General features: G+C 33.1%; 1 protein-coding gene, 1 long non-coding RNA gene and 1 pseudogene across 2 annotated transcripts; all 3 read right to left on the reverse strand.

Moving 5' to 3' along the window:
* LOC108451253 (bidirectional sugar transporter SWEET2a-like) lies at positions 1-1,217 on the reverse strand (annotated as a pseudogene).
* Positions 1,218-2,461: 1,244 nt separating this feature from the next.
* On the reverse strand, positions 2,462-4,744 carry LOC128292733 (uncharacterized). The gene is made up of 3 exons (XR_008282654.1): positions 4,603-4,744; positions 3,643-3,684; positions 2,462-2,760 (listed from the first exon to the last, which is right to left on the reverse strand). It is a non-coding gene; the product is annotated as an uncharacterized LOC128292733 (long non-coding RNA).
* Positions 4,745-15,980: 11,236 nt separating this feature from the next.
* On the reverse strand, positions 15,981-16,755 carry LOC108452469 (uncharacterized). The gene has a single exon (XM_017750262.2). It carries the CDS (start codon positions 16,561-16,563, stop codon positions 16,162-16,164), a length of 402 nt encoding a protein of 133 aa, XP_017605751.1. The 5' UTR covers positions 16,564-16,755; the 3' UTR covers positions 15,981-16,161.
* Between the last annotated feature and the right edge of the window lie 2,052 nt (positions 16,756-18,807).

Raw genomic sequence — 18,807 nt, forward strand, 5'->3', positions numbered from 1 at the left:
TCAGGGATCTATGAGGGGATGCTTCAACTCCTCCTGGGAAGCATCGTTAAAATAAGCATACAAGGCCAATTGGAGAGTCTCCAAACCTGTTCCAATTCCATTTGGAACCTGTATCCAAGGAAGAACAATACTCTGCTAGTTATTGCTGGAAGCCAAAATTGAGGTGATTCATTGAATCAGTTTGCACTGCAACAAAATTTAGAACGGAAAAAAGGGGAAGAGATTACATAGATGAAAGCATCATGCTTGAACATTCCATACACAAAGAAAGCTAGACTCATCAAGAACGTTGCAAGAGAGAGTGAAACGGCCTGTACTCAACGCTTCTGGTTTTGATCACCAGTTTCTGCCACAGAAATGTGCATAAAAGAACACAAATGAGAAGGAATTTCGCGATCCGAAGGTCGAAAAACTATCTATTATGAAACTTATGAGGAAATTAAGATTATAATCAGAGGAGAAGCAAACATGGAAATCAGAGATGCAACACTTAAGTAACCGACGAAAAGTTGTCGCGACGGAGAGTCCAAAAATCGCATACTCGCGAAAACTATGGAAGCAAATGTTGCAAAAACCGATATCAAGAGCCCCAACATCTCCAACTGCAACATTAGTGTTAAAAAGTCATACAGAAAGGTATTTCTTGTTGGATCATCATCGCTCCATAGCAATTTGTTAAAAGCTCTCAAATACCTTCATTGGCTTTTCAGCATATACAACAAAAACGCTTATATATATCAATTGGAAAATTGCTCCAATGGAATTGACCGTTGCCATGAGGATAATACCAGGAGATACAATGGGCATGCCATACCAGAGACATATCAAGCAGTTCAAGAGAGCATATATGTAGGGCATGCCTGAGAACATTTCGGTCGATTCATTTCTGATAATTCTCCTAAATGTTGGTCTGGGAAAGACACAGCAAGAAAGTTGGTGTAAATAAGCCCTGCAGTTCAGCTTTTTTTCATATGATCTTTGTTTCAGTCCAATAGAAGTTTGAAATAACTTACATAGGTGACAAGAACAGCACAAAAGCAAAGATGTTACCTGAAAAAAGAAAAGAACTCATTGAAATCAACTGATTTAGAGTTTTGTTCTGATATGAGAGTTGAAAAAGGAGTTTGAGATACGGGTAAAAAGAAAAACATACTACCTGCAATCCCAGCTGCATCACTGCAAACTACATAAACTGAAGATACCACTGTTGAAGACATTTACAAATATTAAAATCTCCCTTTCTCCCTTACCAAGCTTTTCGCCTCTTCTCTCTTCACCTTGTTGTTTTGCAAATAAATCCCAAGAGAAAGCCTGTAGATATATAAGACACCAGCGAATTAATCATTCCCAAAAAAGAAAAAAGAAAACTCCACGTGGATGGATTTTTGAACCACTAGCTTTCATTGTCCAGTTAATTACTTCTTTTTACTATTATTTTGGCTAATTGATTGTTTTATGTTGAGTCTGTTCACTGCATTCTTAATTATATAGGGGTGACACCTCAAATCAAGTGATGGAGAACTCATGTTATCATGTAAACTAAAAACCACAAAAACTGATAAAAGAAAGCGAAGTCTGTTTTGCCCGCAAAGAAGCATAGTTAAGAGCTACGTGCATATGGTGTAGAATGGATTAGAGTTTTATGGTGTAGGATTATAGACAGCTTCAAATGGTTATTTAACTCATCTGGATGTGACACAGTAAGAGTGAGATATTCGTACTTGTATATATTAGTGTAGGCAAAACGCTCTATACTTGCCTATTATTCGGTGGATATTCGAGTATATCCAATTCTCAACCTCAAAATTTAAAAAAAAAAAATCATAATTTACATTAGTGCTAAATTTAGAAAATAAGTAATTCATTTTTTAGCTCTTGATCATAATTAAATCAATGATCAACATCAAAACATTTGTTACAGGCCAATTTTGATCCACCAAACCCCAAACCCAAATTGAATCAAACTAATCCAAAACCCTTAACCCATCACACCCACTTAAACCCATTTACATCAAAACACAACAGAAGCCTAAATAAATAACCTAAACCCAACTACCCAAATCCAAAATTAAACCCTAGCCCAAACCTAAGAAGCCCAATTTCTGACCCAACTCTAGACTTAGGGTTTCAGAAAAAGTTGAATGTAGCACCCCGAACCCGGCCTAGACGGTATGACCGGATCCGACATGCCACATTGAAGCATTCAAAACATTTTATATTGTTGATCCAGAAAAAACTTACTTAGTGTTTTAAAAGATAATTCCATTATAGGTTAAAGTGAAAGGAGGCTGTGCACCAGGTAGGAAACCGGAAAAGAGGTGGTGAGTCCATCGGACTGCTTAAGTACCAAGCTCCCTTCGGATCCAATCCTAGACATGCATACGCCATTGCCACACCTTAACGTCATGGATATTTCTAGAAACCGATTTGATTAGGTCATTTTTAGGAAAAGTGATTAATTTTGGAAAATACTTACATTGCGGAAGCTTTACTTGTTGTCGTGTTATTTTGAAATCAATTGTTGTTTTTGAAAACGCCTAAAGCTATCCAATTTCAACAGTTAAAATAAGTATTACCTATCTTAGTAATACATATTAAAACCATAAAAAATAATTAAGCGGCCTTATTACATTTAAAAGCTCAAAAACTTCAAACGTAAATAAAAGGATGTCTAGTTCACCAGAAGAAAATCAAACTTTCAGAACGGGTGGCCACTCCGAATTCCCTCACAGCTCCAAGCCCACTATGGTTGGGGATTTCCTGCGTGGATGAAAATAAAAGGGGTGAGTTTGGGAAAACTCTGTGTGTAAGGAAAACCCATTCAAAGCCCAAGTCAGCTTAAGCCTATTGGGCCTAAGCCAATTCAGGTAATAGTGGTACTGGACCAGAGCCCTTTTCAAATTACAATAAACTGGGCCTTAGCCCGTTATTCAGATAACAGTATAGCCCATAGGCCCATTTCAAAATACATGCAACATCAATAACATATGCAAGCCCATTTGGGAGACTACTCAACCCACCAACCACTATACTCCACCGTACCAACCATACACTCCATGTGAGGATAGCTCAACCCACCCAAATTTAACACTCCACAGCTTGCGAGATTATCGCTCGATTAACGATGAATTGAGGCAAAGCCTCCAAGATATGGACAAGCCACTTTCAAGACTTCCTCCGTCAATATCCCATCCCATGCATCGATAATAATAACATGGCATGCAGTAAATAACAACAGTCAAACATGCATTTAAGTCGATTTAACCCTAGGGGTATTTCGGTAATTTATCTTCTAAGGGTAAAATTGTAAATTTTTTACTTTTAAAGGTATTTCAGTAATTTATCTATTTTAGGGTTTTTCATGCATATTCCTACATTTCACGTACTACAGAATCACTACCGAGGGTTCTTACCGAATTGGGTCCGTTGGCCCATCATTCCAATTTTGGCCCATTAGGCCCAAAAATATCGAGGCACGTAAATCATGCACTTTGCGGTCAAACATTGCAGCTTACCAAAACATTAATCGATTTACCTCACGAGCATTCGCACACTCGCAAATCTACAAAATATCAGTTTTCGGCATTTCGGCTTTTCGGCTTTTGCCAATCTAGACTAAGAAAGAGGGTGTTAGTTACACACCTGTTTGCGACGATATGCTAACGAGATCCACACACGAACCGCCTACAATTGGATTACTAACACGTTAATCTAACTATTCAAATACAAACTACGTATTAACCCCTTACAATATTCGGCCAACCACACCTACAGATCATAGTAAGCTTATAAGAAATCAATAAGCAACTCATTAACAAATTTTTGTCAATGTTTACCACATAATCATAATTTTACTGCAAGCTGTCTTCCTGAGCAGCAGTCATTAAATTATTTATAACTGGAGCTACGAAACTCCAAATCAAGTTCCATTAATTTTCCCTAAAAATAGACTCATATATCTTCTATCCATAAAATTTTCATAATTTTTGGTTTAGCCAATCAATACTAGATTTTTCTCAAAGTTTCCCATGTTTCACTGTTTGACTAATCTGACCACTCTTCATTACGAATCAAATTTCTCATTGTACAGAATTCAAAATATGTTATTGTTTAATTCATTAGAAACTAGACTCAATAAGATTTAATTACATCATTTATTCAGCTTCTAATTCATCTCCCACAATTTATGGTGATTTTCCAAAGTCACGTTATCGCTTTCTTGTCCCAAGCGATTTATTACCAAATCACTCTTTCACACATACCTTGCATGCATGTTATTTAAACATGTATATCACCAATCAATCATCACATATCTGTGATTTTACTTAAGAATAATCTCTATTTCATCATTTTAAAGCACAACATGTTAGCTGATTTTTTCCCTTTAACATCTAAGGCACATGCATGCTCATTTGTTTGGCTTAACTTCACATATCTTTCATTTTTCATCAAAAGAACATGAAACAACAATCATTTCCTTCATTTTAATTCATGACCAAATGCTCACATCACAACCAAAAATCAAAATATACTTCAAGAGTTAAGGTAGAATCAAGAAGAACTCATGAACCTCAAAATAGAAGCAAGGTACCAAGAACTTACCTTCAATTTTCCTCCTCCTAATGACCGAATACTCAAGAGCTTTCTCCTCTCCTTTCTCTTCTCTAACTTTCAGCTATGATGAACAAAGATGGACAAAACTTTGTTCTTTTCACCCTTTTCTTTTAATAAAACTTCATATTTCATCCATTTAATTCTTTAATACAAAAGACATGAAATTCTTATCATGAAACATTTACCTAACCCATTATCATGAAACATTTACCTAACCCATTATCATGGAACATTTACCTAACCTATTATCATGGAACATTTACCTAACCTATTATCAATTTGTATCAATTTGTACCATAAATTATGGATATCAAGTGTACATTTTGTCTACAACAACATGATGGCTGGCCACTTCATGTAAAATGGGAGGTTTGTCATGCAAATCCTCCTATTTTGCACTCCTATTTATTTGGCTACTTCAATTTAGCCTATAGCATTTTCAAACATTTTCACATAGGTCCTATTTCATAATTTCACTCCCTTTTCTTATGGAACAAAAATTAACTAAAATTACGGGTTCTATCTTAAGCTTGGGCCTTCTAGAGGCCCACTAACATAATTAAACCTATGCCAACATTCACGGATTCCCGAAAATTGGGGCGTTACAACTCTACCCTCCTTAAAGAATTTTCGTCCTCGAAATTTACCTAATCCAAACAGATGAGGTATTGTTGTTGCATCGTCTCTTCCGCTCCCAAACTCGAAGTTTCCTTCCTTAACTTGTTGAAAACGAGCGACCAAAGACTCATCGTTCAACTGTTTTTCCTTAATCTGATCCACCTAGGTTGGCCTCACTTGCAACTCACCAACAGACTTCCATCATCATCTGAGACTCAGACGAGCAAACATTGCTCTCGGATCGACATCTGACTCTACGACTTAGAGCATCGACTACCACATTAGCCTTGCTTGGGTGATACTCGATCGAGCAGTCATAATCCTTAAGCAACTCAATCCATCTCCTTTGCCTAAGGTTCACTCTTACGAGTCAACAAATACTTAAGACTCTTATGGTCGGTGTATATAATTCACCTTTCTCCGTACAAGTAATGTCTCCAAATCTTAAGTGCAAATATCACTGCTGCCAACTCTAAATCATGAGTCAAATAGTTTCCCTCATGAGGCTTAAACTATCGTGATGCATATGCAACCACCTTACCCTCTTGCATTAACACGCAACCCAAACCCACGTGTGATGCTTCACTGCATACGATAAAATCATTCCTGGACTCATTTGAATTAACACAAGTGCTTCAATCAGAACTTTCTTCAACTTCTCAAAAGCTTTCTGCTGCTTCTTAGTCTATACAAACGGTACTCCTTTCTTTATGAGTTTTGTCAAATGTGCTGCCATCACAGAAAAACTTTCCACAAACCTTCTGTAGTATCTTGCCAGTCCTAGGAAACTCCGTATTTCTGACACTGACCTAGGCGGCGTCCACTCCAAAATCACTTCAATTTTTCGAGGGTCCACCTTAATCTCTTCAGCAGAGACCACATGTCCTAAGAAGGTTACCTCCCTCAACCAAAATTCACACTTGCTGAACTTCGCAAAGAGTTCCTTCTCCCTTAATACTTATAGCACTATACGGAGATGCTCATCATGTTTCGTTTCAGTTTCAGAATATACCAGGATATCGTCAATAAAGACGACTACGAATTGATCCAAAAATGATTGGAACACACTATTCATCAGATCCATAAACGCTGCAGGAGCGTTCGTTAGTCCAAATGGCATAACCAGAAACTCGTAATGACCATACCGAGTCCTGAATGTCGTCTTTTGGATATTTGCCTCATTGACCCTTAACTGATGATATCCAGATCGAAGGTCGATCTTGGAAAATACAGAAGCTCCTCCAAGCTGGTCGAATAGATTGTCAATCCTTGGCAGTGGATACTTATTCTTAATCGTCAGTTTGTTCAACTGGCGATAATCAATACACATCCGCATCGTACCATCCTTCTTTTTCACGAATAGCACTGGTGCTCCCCATGGAGACACGCTTGGCCTAATGAAGCCCCTATCCAACAACTCTTGAATTTGAGCCTTTAACTCCACTAACCCCTTCGGTGCCATCTTATACGGTGCGATGGACACAGGCGCCGTTCCATGCAACAAATCTATTCCAAACTCAACTTCTCGGTTCGGAGGCAATCTTGGAAGCTCATCCGAAAAAATATCTTGGAACTCCTTTACGGTCCTCACCTTATCCACTGTCAGTCCCTCCTCTTCTGACTGACTTACAAATGCCAAATAGACCTCACAACCTTTTCGAATCCACTTTTCGGCCCTTAATGTCGACACCACATTGGACAAATAATCCCTTCGCTCACCTATCACCATAACCTCCTCATCCTTTGTGGTTCTTAACACTATTCGTTTAGCAACACAATCCAGAGTCGCCTTATGCTTAACAAGCCAATCCATTCCCAGAATGAGGTCAAACTCTCCGAACGGTAACTCCATCAGATCTCCAAGAAAAACCTTGCCTTGAGTTTCTAAGGGTACATCCCTATACAGTTTGTCTACCTTAACCGAGTGACCCAAATGACTTAGTACAGATACCCTACTTACAATCTCCTCAGAGCAGTCCAAGTCATCCATAATCTGTTCTGTGGCCTCCAACCAATATTTCGCCACATTCTGGGCTATACCAGACACGTCCTTAAAGTTCTCCATTCCGTTAGTCCCGAAGTCATTCAGAAATAGATCCCTGAATTTCGTTGCCCGAACTTACTCCGGCAACCCTTTCCAGAACACGAAGCATTGCCTGTGACAGGGCATCATCCTCGGCACCGCGGTCATGAGACTCTACCTCTATTGCCAGTGGTACCGGTGCATCCACCGCCGGCATATGTCTCGAAGACGAAGATCTCGCTCGAGCAATTCCTCGGCTTCGTCCACGGCCTCTTGTACTCATATCGTATTATCTGGATTACGAATTTTTATGCATCAATTAATATTCCAGTGTTTATTACAGATGTTTTATGAATCGACAAGAGTTCGAGTTTGTTTTCGCAGAATCGAAGTCTAGCTACGCTTTGATCTCTTATCGATTTTCCTATGGTTTCAGATCATCCTATCTAGAGTATCCTAGCAGATTTCAAGATGCAGATAAGTCGAAAAATATTCGAAGAGTTCGAGTAATACTTACGAGACTTGGTAGGAGATTCTAATGCCACCTTCTAAAGATCTAAATTTTGAAAATCGAGTTTTTCGCATTCTTTATAAAATTTTCGTTTTCGAAAATCTTTGTTTTTGTAAACTCATTCCACAGCCGAGTTGTTGCAATCTAGGCTCTGATACCACTAAATGTAGCACCCCAAACCCGACCCAGACGTTATGACCGGATCCGACATGCCACATTGAAGTGTTCAAAACATTATTGATCCAGAAAAAACTTACTTAGTGTTTTAAAAGATAATTCCATTATAGGTTAAAGTGAAAGAAAGCTGTGCACCAGGTAGGAAACCGGAAAAGAGGTGGTGAGTCCATCGGACTGCTTAAGTACCAAGCTCCCTTCGGATCCAATCCTAGACATGCATACTGCCATTGCCACACCTTAACGTCATGGATATTTCTAGGAAACCGATTTGATTAGGTCATTTTTAGGAAAAGTGATTAATTTTGGAAAATACTTACATTGCGGAAGCTTTGCTTGTTGTCGTGTTATTTTGAAATCAATTGTTGTTTTTGAAAACGCGCCCTAAAGCTATCCAATTTTAACAGTTAAAATAAGTATTACCTATCTTAGTAATACATATTAAAACCATAAAAAATAATTAAGCGGCCTTATTACATTTAAAAGCCCAAAACTTCAAACGTAAATAAAAGGATGTCCTGTTCACGGAAGAAAATCAAACTTTCGAGCGGGTGGCCACTCCAATTCCCTCACGACTCCAAGCCCACTATGGTTGGGGATTTCTTACGTGGATGAAAATAAAAGGGGTGAGTTTGGGGAAACTCTGTGTGTAAGGAAAACCCATTCAAAGCCCAAGTCAGCTCAAGCCTATTGGGCCTAAGCCCATTCGGTAATAGTGGTATTGGACCGAGCCCTTTTCGATTACAATAACCGGGCCTTAGCAGTTATTCAAATAATGATATGGCCCATAGGCCCGTTCAAAATACATGCAACATCAATAACATATGCAAGCCCATTTAGGAGACTACTCAACCCACCAACCACTATACTCCACCTGCACCACCATACACTCCATGTGGGGATAGCTCAACCCACCCAAATTTAACACTCCACGATTCTGACATTGCCGCTAGTTAACGATAATTGAGGCAAAGCCTCCAAGACGTGGACAAGCCACTTTCAAGACTTCCTCCGTCAATATCCCATCCCATGTATCGATAATAATAACATGGCATGCAGTAAATAACAACAATCAAACATGCATTTAAGTCAATTTAACCCTAGGGGTATTTGGTAATTTATCTCCTAGGGGTAAAACGTAAATTTTTCACTTTTAAAGGTATTTCAAGAATTTATCTATTTTAGGGTTTTCATGCATATTCCTACCTTTCACGTACTACGAATCACTACCGGGTTCTTACCGAATTGGGCCCGTTGGCCCATCATTCCAATTTTGGCCCATTAGGCCCAAAAATATCGAGGGCACAGAAATCATGCACTTTGCAGTCCAAACATTGCAGCTTACCAAAAACATTAATCGATTTATCTCACGAGCATTCGCACACTCGCAAATCTACAAAATATCGGTTTTCGGCATTTTGGCATTTCGGCTTTTCGGCTTTTGCCGATCTAGACTAAGAAAGAGGGTGTTAGTTACACACTTGTTTGCGACGATATGCTGACGAGATCCACACACGAACCGCCTACAATTGGATTACTAACACGTTAATCTAACTATTCAAATACAAACTACGTATTAACCCCTTACAATATTCGGCCAACTACACCTACAGATCATAGTAAGCTTATAAGAAATCAATAAGCAACTCATTAACAAATTTTTGTCAATGTTTACCACATAATCATAATTTCACTGCAAGCTGTCTTCCTGAGCAACAATCACTAAATTATTTATAACTGGAGCTATGAAACTCCAAATCAAGTTCCGTTAATTTTCCCTAAAAATAGACTCATATATCTTCTATCCATAAAATTTTCAGAATTTTTGGTTTAGCCAATCAATACCAGATTTTTCTCAAAGTTTCCCATATTTCACTGTTTGACTAATCTGACCACTCTTCATTACGAATCAAATTTCTTATTGTACAGAATTCAAAATATGTTCTTGTTTATTTCATTAGAAACTAGACTCGATAAGCTTTAATTACATAATTTATTCAGCTTCTAATTCATCTCCCACAATTTATGGTGATTTTCCAAATTCACGTTACTGCTACTGTCCCAAGCAGATTTATTACCAAATTACTCTTTCACACATACCTTGCATGCATGTTATTTAAACATGTATATCACCAATCAATCATCACATATCTATGATTTTACTTAAGAATAATCTCCATTTCATCATTTTAAAGCACAACATGTTAGCTGATTTTTTCCCTTTAACATCTAAGGCACATGCATGCTCATTTGTTTGGCTCAACTTCACATATCTTCCATTTTTCATCAAAAGAACATGAAACAACAACCATTTCCTTCATTTTAATTCATGACCAAATGCTCACAACACAACCAAAAATCAAAATATACTTCAAGAGTTAAGGTAGAATCAAGAAGAACTCATGAACCTCAAAATAGAAGCAAGGTACCAAGAACTTATCTTCAATTTTCCTCTTCCTAATGACCGAATACTCAAGAGCTTTCTCCTCTCCTTTCTCTTCTCTAACTTTCAGCTATGATGAACAAAGATGGACAAAACTTTGTTCTTTTCACCCCTTTTTCTTTTAATAAAACTTCATATTTCATCCATTTAATTCTTTAATACAAAAGACATGAAATTCTTATCATGAAACATTTACCTAACCCATTATCATGAAACATTTACCTAACCCATTATCATGGAACATTTACCTAACCTATTATCAATTTGTATCAATTTGTACCATAAATTATGGATATCAAGTGTACATTTTGTCTACAACAACATGATGGCTGGCCACTTCATGTAAAATGGGAGGTTTGTCATGCAAATCCTCCTATTTTGCACTCCTATTTATTTGGCCACTTCAATTTAGCCTATAGCATTTTTAAACATTTTCACATAGGCCCTATTTCATAATTTCACTCCCTTTTTCTTATGGAACAAAAATTAACTAAAATTACCGGGTTTTATCTTAAGCTTGGGCCTTCTAGAGGCCCACTAACATAATTAAACCTATGCTAACATTCACAGGATTCCCGAAAATTGGGGCGTTACACTGAAACCCTAGCCACCCTCTTCCCACTTGCCTCTGACGACTCTGCCACCACCACTCACCGCCACCTGCTCCACCACCACTTGCACCTGCAAAATCAGAGAAAGAAAAGACAGCAAATATTGAAAAAAATTAATGTAAAATGGCTATAAAAAGCCAAACAAAATATTGTAAAAGGGGGGCTGAATCTATTCGGATTTTTCTTTCATCAATACAAACAGTAGATTTCTAGAGTACAAAATCGATCTTCGCAATATCAAAACACCAGATTCAAGCACATAAACAAGACAACAAATAGCAAACACGAAAGGTTGTTGATTTTTCTTTTTTCTTTATTCTTTTCTTTCGAACCTACGCATATATTCATAAATATTTTATTTTTATTTGTATTCTATGTATATATATAAGATATATTAATAAGTTTAAAAAAAAAAAGAAAAAAGAAGCAAAAAAAAATACAGTGCCCGGTGGTGGTGACTGGCCGGAGTCTTCACCGGCGTGGGGGAGTCTCTACAGAGGAAGATGAGAGGAGAAGAGAATTTTTTTTTTAAAATAGGAGAAGAATGAATTTTTTTTTAAAAAAAATTGGATTTAAATAGCCCTTCAAAACGACATCGTTTTGGGGCTGCCTTTTAACCCCAAAATGACGTCGTTTTGATGCGACCCTATCCGACCCGACCCATATCCGCTTAGGATCCGCATTTTTTTGATGGAAGGGCTAATTGCACTTTTAGCCCTTCCGCTTTTTTATAGTTTTGAAATTCAATTTTTCATATTTTTAATTTTGCCCAGAAATTTTATTTTTGTTTCATTTTGGTCCCTCTGCTGCTGTGCGTTTCAGGCTGAATGGCTTATTGCCCGATCTAGTCCCTCTTGTTTGTTTGTGAGTGCAATTTAGTTCTTTCCCCTTTATTTCCTTTTAAATTTGCCCCAAAACTTTGTTATTAGTTCAATTTTAGTCCTTTCTTATTTATTTTTGTTTCTTTATTAAATATTATTATTTCTAATATTATTAATATTATCAATATTATTATTTTTTATATATTAATGTATATTTTCATTATATATGCATACGGTATTATTTTTAGTTACTTTAATTTCATATTATTATTATTAGTATTATAATATTATATTTATTATTAATATTAGTATATATATTTTATTATGTATGTATATATATAATTTTATATAGTATTATCGTTTCTATTATTATATTTATTATTTTCACTATTATTTTTTTATCATTATTATATGTATATACATATAGATGTTTTAAGTACTTATTATAAATATATTATTTTCTTACTATATTATTATGTATATTATTTTACTCATTTCTTTATTATTTTTATTTATTATTTTAATACTCTTATATTATGTATATTATTTTTTAATATTATATTTTTATATATTACGTATATATATATTTTAAAATATCATATTATTTATATACTTTATCATATAGGTGTATATCTTTATGTAATATTAGTATTGTAATTAATATTAGTATGTGTTTTCAACATTATTATTATGTATGTATATATTATGTAAATATTCTAATATTATATTATATATACGTTTTTATATATTACGTATATATATACCTTTTAATATTGTATTTTATATATCATGTATATATTTGAATACTATATTATTTTCTTCTTACATATTATATTTTTTATATAACTATATATTATGTATGTATTTTTAACATTATACTATGAATATGTTTTCATACTACGTATATACTTTGTAATACTATTATTATGTTCATATTTTAAATATATATACGTAGGTATGTAGGTAACATTATTAGTATTTTTAATATTACGCTTACGCCACTTCACTCGTTGTTATGTGTTTGTATATCGTTCGTCTCTATTTCGCGTTTAACGCTATTGTTATCATATTTAATATCGCATACATTGTTATTGTTTTTAAAATTATTATCATATTTATTTTGTTTCGATGTATTTCTAACTCTTTGATTTTTTGTTTCCCGCCCATTTATATCATTTTGCTGTTCACTACTTTAAAGATTTTTATTCATTTTTTATTAATTTCAATAAATAAAGCATTGAACCGATTTAACATTAAGTCATCGATTTCAGCGCTATGTTGGGTGAAATTCGTCAGCTTGTGTTAAAAACGGAACACCCTTCTAAACTTAAAACTAGAAATTCTCATTTTTTGATCGAATCACGATTAGATGTCAAATTGAATTCGTATTTTTGAAAATCAAGACAACACTTGTTTAATAAAGATACCAATTTTGGACGCCGCGAGGGTGCTAATACCTTCCTCGCACGTAACCGGCTCCCGAACCCTATTTTTCTCTGGATTTTCACGTAGACCCAAACTTAACCTTCATTTTTGTTCAATAATAAATTTTCTTTTCAAAAAAGATGATTTATTAAGTGTCTAATCACACCTAGAAAAAATATCAGTGGCGATTCCTTTTTTTTAATAAAATCGAAAGTCGATTTTTCAAATTTCCAATAAGTCACCTCAATTAGAGACAAAAACAAAATTTTTACGTCGCTACAACATTATTTAGTTCAAATTTATCTAGATAACTTATTTCCCTATATAATTCTCATCTTTCTTGATTAACTTTCTATTCTTGTTCTATGAAACTGGAAATCCTTTTTTATTTTTTTTTAAATGAATAACACTGAGTCTCCTTTTCATTGGATATAAATGGTAGGGTAGAGAATGATTAAATGAAGAAAAAAATGTGGAAGATAAAGAAGCAGAGATGGTATTTCCTGAGAGTGATAATCCTGGTTGTCATGCTTAAGGGACTGACTTGGAAAAGGAACAACTTTCTCACCTCAATGTATTGAAACAGTCGGTGCTTTCGCCTTCTTTTCTTCCTGGTTTCATAGTTCTTAATACTTTTTTCCTCCTATTTCTGGATTTAAGATCTAGCTTTTTCTGGAAAATGTGAATCCCAAGCAAATCCACACTTATTTATCCTGTGAGGATAACGGTAAGCCATAATCACAAAAATCTTCTAATGATACTATATATTTGAAAGTTGGTTACCCTGGTGATCTTTTTGTCTGAATCCGACTAACGTTTATGTTTTGTTATTAGGACTTGTGTAATAGCGTTTAAAAAAAAATTCCTTTAGCTCCAAAAGCACTTTTCAAAAAAAAGACAGTAATACTAAATATTTAAATTTTAAATTAAATTTTTTTAAATTATTTTTTAAAAATATTTTTCCGTAATACTTTTTAAAAAAATTATTAAACCAGCTCTTATTGTGGAATCAAAGGGCATTTTTCTTTTTTCTTTTTTAAAAAAAATGATTCATTATTCTTTCTTTCCTTCCTTTCCCAGATTTCATTGTTACCGTTATTCATCCGGTTGAAAAATGTCGTAAAGAAATGCTTTTAAAATTTGACAGTTTTACTTTAAAAATAAAATTTAACAGTTTTTATTAAATTACTGTAATAAATGATTTTGAGATGATAAAATGTTTATTTTAGATACATTGTAACATAAAAAATATGTATTTAATTATTATTTATATTAGTTAATATTATAATATATGAGATATATAAAATTTAAATTATAAAAATATTAAAATAAATTATTAAGTTATTAATATTATAATATAAGTAACATATGGATTATATATAAACTTTAATCGTTAATATATAAAATATATAAATTTAAATTATAATTAATTAGAATAAAAATTATAATTGACTAAAAGGTAAATATGATTATTTTCACTTGTTATTATTAATGCCATGTCAAGTTATTATTGTTGGTAAACTATACAAATGGTCGCTTAATTATGTTAGTGTTCCTGCTTTAGTTACCCAATTTTAATTTTTTTTTAATTTGGGCATTAACATTTGAATCCATTCCTGTTTTGGTCACCCTCCGTTAAATTAATAATGTGAAGCCTTTTTTTCAACTGGTATAATAATAAATTTAGTCATCAATACTTTCTAATCAAATTTATTGATAAAATTTGTAAACGTGAATGGTTAAATTTATTGAATTATTTAGAATCAGTATCAAATTGATAAACTGGTTAAAAAAAGGCTTCCTATTATCAATTTAACCGTAGGTGACCAAAACAGGAACACAAGTTTAGTTGAGTGACATAATTTATGATAACTAATTGTCAATATTGCAGTATATGAAATATAAATTTTAAATCTTTATTTAAATTTAATATAAGTTATTTGTAAAGTTTAATTTGAATATATAAATTATATTTATATTTTATAGTTAATATAAATGAAGAGTGAATTTATAATTTATCAGTTTTGAAAAGTTAAAATTAGAATTTTTAATTTTTGAGTTTACTTAAAAAGTGAAAAGCTGGTGTATTACCTATTTACTATTTCTTTGAAAAACACTTGAAATTCAACACTAATCACAGCCTAAACCCATTTTGGTAGTGCTAAATTTATAGGTTTTTAGTTGTAATTTATTCATTTTGTAGGCCACGGTGATCCTATTTATGGAGACAGAAGCAGGACAGGCAAAAATTGGATCTAACATTTAACATTTAGGCCGTTGCTCTGACATAGCAGGGAAATCCATAGAAATATTTGTTGGATTAATATCATGATTTAGATTTTCCTCACCTGGTTCTCGTGCTAGCGGTCTTCCAGCCCCCCTGAATGATGCTCGAAACACATGTAATGAATTGCAGTTAAAAGGTTATTATATTCCTGGCATTCATCGGTTACAATTTGGTTTCCATAACTTGAAGGTCATCATTAGCTGCTGTGGATCTTAACCAGAAAACGAGGCCTCATCATTAGCATCACGCAAAACTTTGTAATAAGAAAGCAGTCCATCTCTCAAGAAAATGCCAATCTCACTTCATTCACGTTTATGTAAATGGAGCTCCTGTGTGAATAAAATGGCAACAACAGAGGTTTTTGTTAACTGTTATGGTTCTTTAAAGTTGCAATTCCGGCTTAAAAATCTGAAACCCAAAGCTTTTTTTTTTTTCTTGATTAACATTCTGATATTTTGGAAGTTTAATATCCATTAAAAGAAAAACACTCCTAGCAATGTCGCAGAATTTTGCAGCTGAGAATAACTCCAGTTTTCCCTGTCTGCTGGTAACAAAGGAACTCCGTCTTTTTTTTTTTTAATTCTGAAATGAACACTACAAAAGGAATAATAGGAAGAAAAGATTTGAACAATGTTTATGCTTCTAAAAACCCAGTCATTCTAAGAACCGAATTTCGAACTTGACACAAATCCCTTCCTTTAAGCGTCCTTCCATTGCCACTACAAACCGAAAACGCCATTTTCCCAGCAACTCTGCTCTCCAATATCACATGCGGTGGCACTAATTCCCCTCCCTCCAATTCATCGGCTTCGCCGCCGTAATCAAAAACAGTAAAACAGTGCCGACGGCGGCGCGAAACGTTAACAGGAAGCGAACAGTCTGCCATCTTCTTCTCGGTACTGTTTTTCTCGAACTTACCGGAGTTCAGTCTTTTAGAGAATCCGAAGCACCCATCATCAGCCTCCTCGTAACGGCAGCTACGGAGATCGGAAAATATAACCTCCGACTCTTGGAATTCTTCTACCTCTTCAGCCATGAAGGATATTAGATTAAGATTGTAGTAATCTAGAAATGTAAACGAAGGGAATTAATTTATAGGAGAGGATATGACTCGTACTTAGCACAGCATCGACTTTTTCTTTTTTTAAGTTGTGGTGTTTGAGAAAAGATGGCGTCATCCAAAAGTCATTTACGCAGTCGCGTTTTTCTCTCTTTCTCTGTATTAATTGTTAAGACTTGTTGGGACAACAATTGAACGAAATTATAATTTTTATAATTATAAATCTCTTATAATTACAAAAATTGCGGCTTTTTTTTATGAGTTTAGTTGATTAAGTATAATTATATTGTAATTTTCTGGTAGTATAAATTATAATTATATAATTATATAATTTATATTTTTAAAATATTAATTATTATAAAATTATTAGTATGATAAAAAATTTAAAGCAAATAACAAAAACTAAAATCAAATCATTTATGTATTATGTTAGTTCAACGATTACTAATAAAAATAATAAAAAATAAACATCATATACAATTTTATCTAATTGTTTTAATATTCTATATTTGTAAGGTTATTTCCTATTTAATATTTAATATTTAACATAAGTTCTTTTTCGTCAAATGTTAGTCTTTTACTGAGTTTATCATCATCTGAATCTGAATATATATCATTAAGATTATCAATATCTTTTTCTTCATATACTCTTTGAAGTATGTATCATTCCAAATTCACCTATGAATGAAGCTATAATGTACACAACATGTTAGTGTAATGGGTCGTGGATCAAAGCCCATGACAAATGCACACATAGCGTTCTATGAAGATGTGAATTAACCGGATTCGTAGAACATATGGAAGCCTTAGAAAACTTTCTTTGTGAATTTTTCTTGTTGAGAATAAGGTTGACTTAAAAGGATTTGAAACTAAAGAATCGCCTAACATCGTGCGGCTTGCGATACTAAAATTCTAGCCTCGTAACACTAGTACGATCTAACCTTTTTTTATGCTATACAAAGGTGACATTCTTAATATAGGAAATATTCTTTAGAACAACAAATGTTCTCTCAACCCTGTTTTTAACCCTTGAATGTCTAAAATTAATGAGCTTGCAAGCCATCTATAATGCTTGTGATTAGCTCTAATCTCTTAAATAGTATCATACACTACGATATGGTACAAGAAAACATTTTCTACTTGCAAAATCAATATCTACCATATAATATTTGAGTTTACAGTATAAATAATATGTATCTTTAATCATAAAAGCTTATATTTATTTATTTTGAAGAGAGAATTATGCTAAATTTTGTAATATATAGCATGAACACATAAAAAGTAATATATATACCCTTTCTATAATATGTAAACTAAGTTAAAAATAATATAAGATCTATAATAAATATACCCTTTGTAAAAAGAAGTTTTTATACTTATAAATAATATATATTTTTGTCTTAATTTTAGAAAGTTATTTTTACAAATAAGTTATGATAAAACTATATCTTTTTACTAATAAGCATATTATTTTTATAAAATATAGCATTCACACATAAATAAATTATGTTTAAATTTATTTGCCATAACTTATTATAAATAAATAATTACAATACTTTTAACTGTAAATTATTTTTCATGACAAACTTTTAGTTCATAACTTTTTAAAAAATAGGATTTAAATAATATAAATTTTTGTTATGACTTTATAAAATACATATAAATTATTTTTATAATATAATTTTTAAGATTTTATAATATAATAATCTTTGGCTATAATCATCACAAACACTCATACATGTTCATGCTTATAATATAAAAATTATAATTTAAACTTGTATAAAAATATTTTTTAAAACTGAATTTAGATGTAATTACCGTGTAATTACTCAAATTCTCACCCTAAGATTTGAAAAGTGTAATTTGGGTGCTCCAATTACACTAAATTAAATGGAACCTACAAATTACAACGGTTACTTAAACATGTCACTCTTGTGTAATTAATTACAAGTAATTACACAAAAATTTGACTACCAGGCGACTTTCAAACACTACCTTGATAAAATTTAATTATTTAATTCATTTTTAAATATCATAAAAATAAAAACATTTAAAAATCTAAAATTTTATAAATTCATAATTTATTTTATAAAATTATAAAATAATTTTTAAAATTTATAATTATGCGAAAATGTTCTAAGAATTGGGAAGAAAAACATAAAACAGCCAAATTAAAAAAAAAAAACTCTTAAATCATAATCTAGAAAGAATCTAGATAAA

Source organism: Gossypium arboreum, chromosome 5 (genome assembly GCF_025698485.1).
Source record: "Gossypium arboreum isolate Shixiya-1 chromosome 5, ASM2569848v2, whole genome shotgun sequence".
Classification (NCBI taxonomy): Eukaryota; Viridiplantae; Streptophyta; class Magnoliopsida; order Malvales; family Malvaceae; genus Gossypium; species Gossypium arboreum.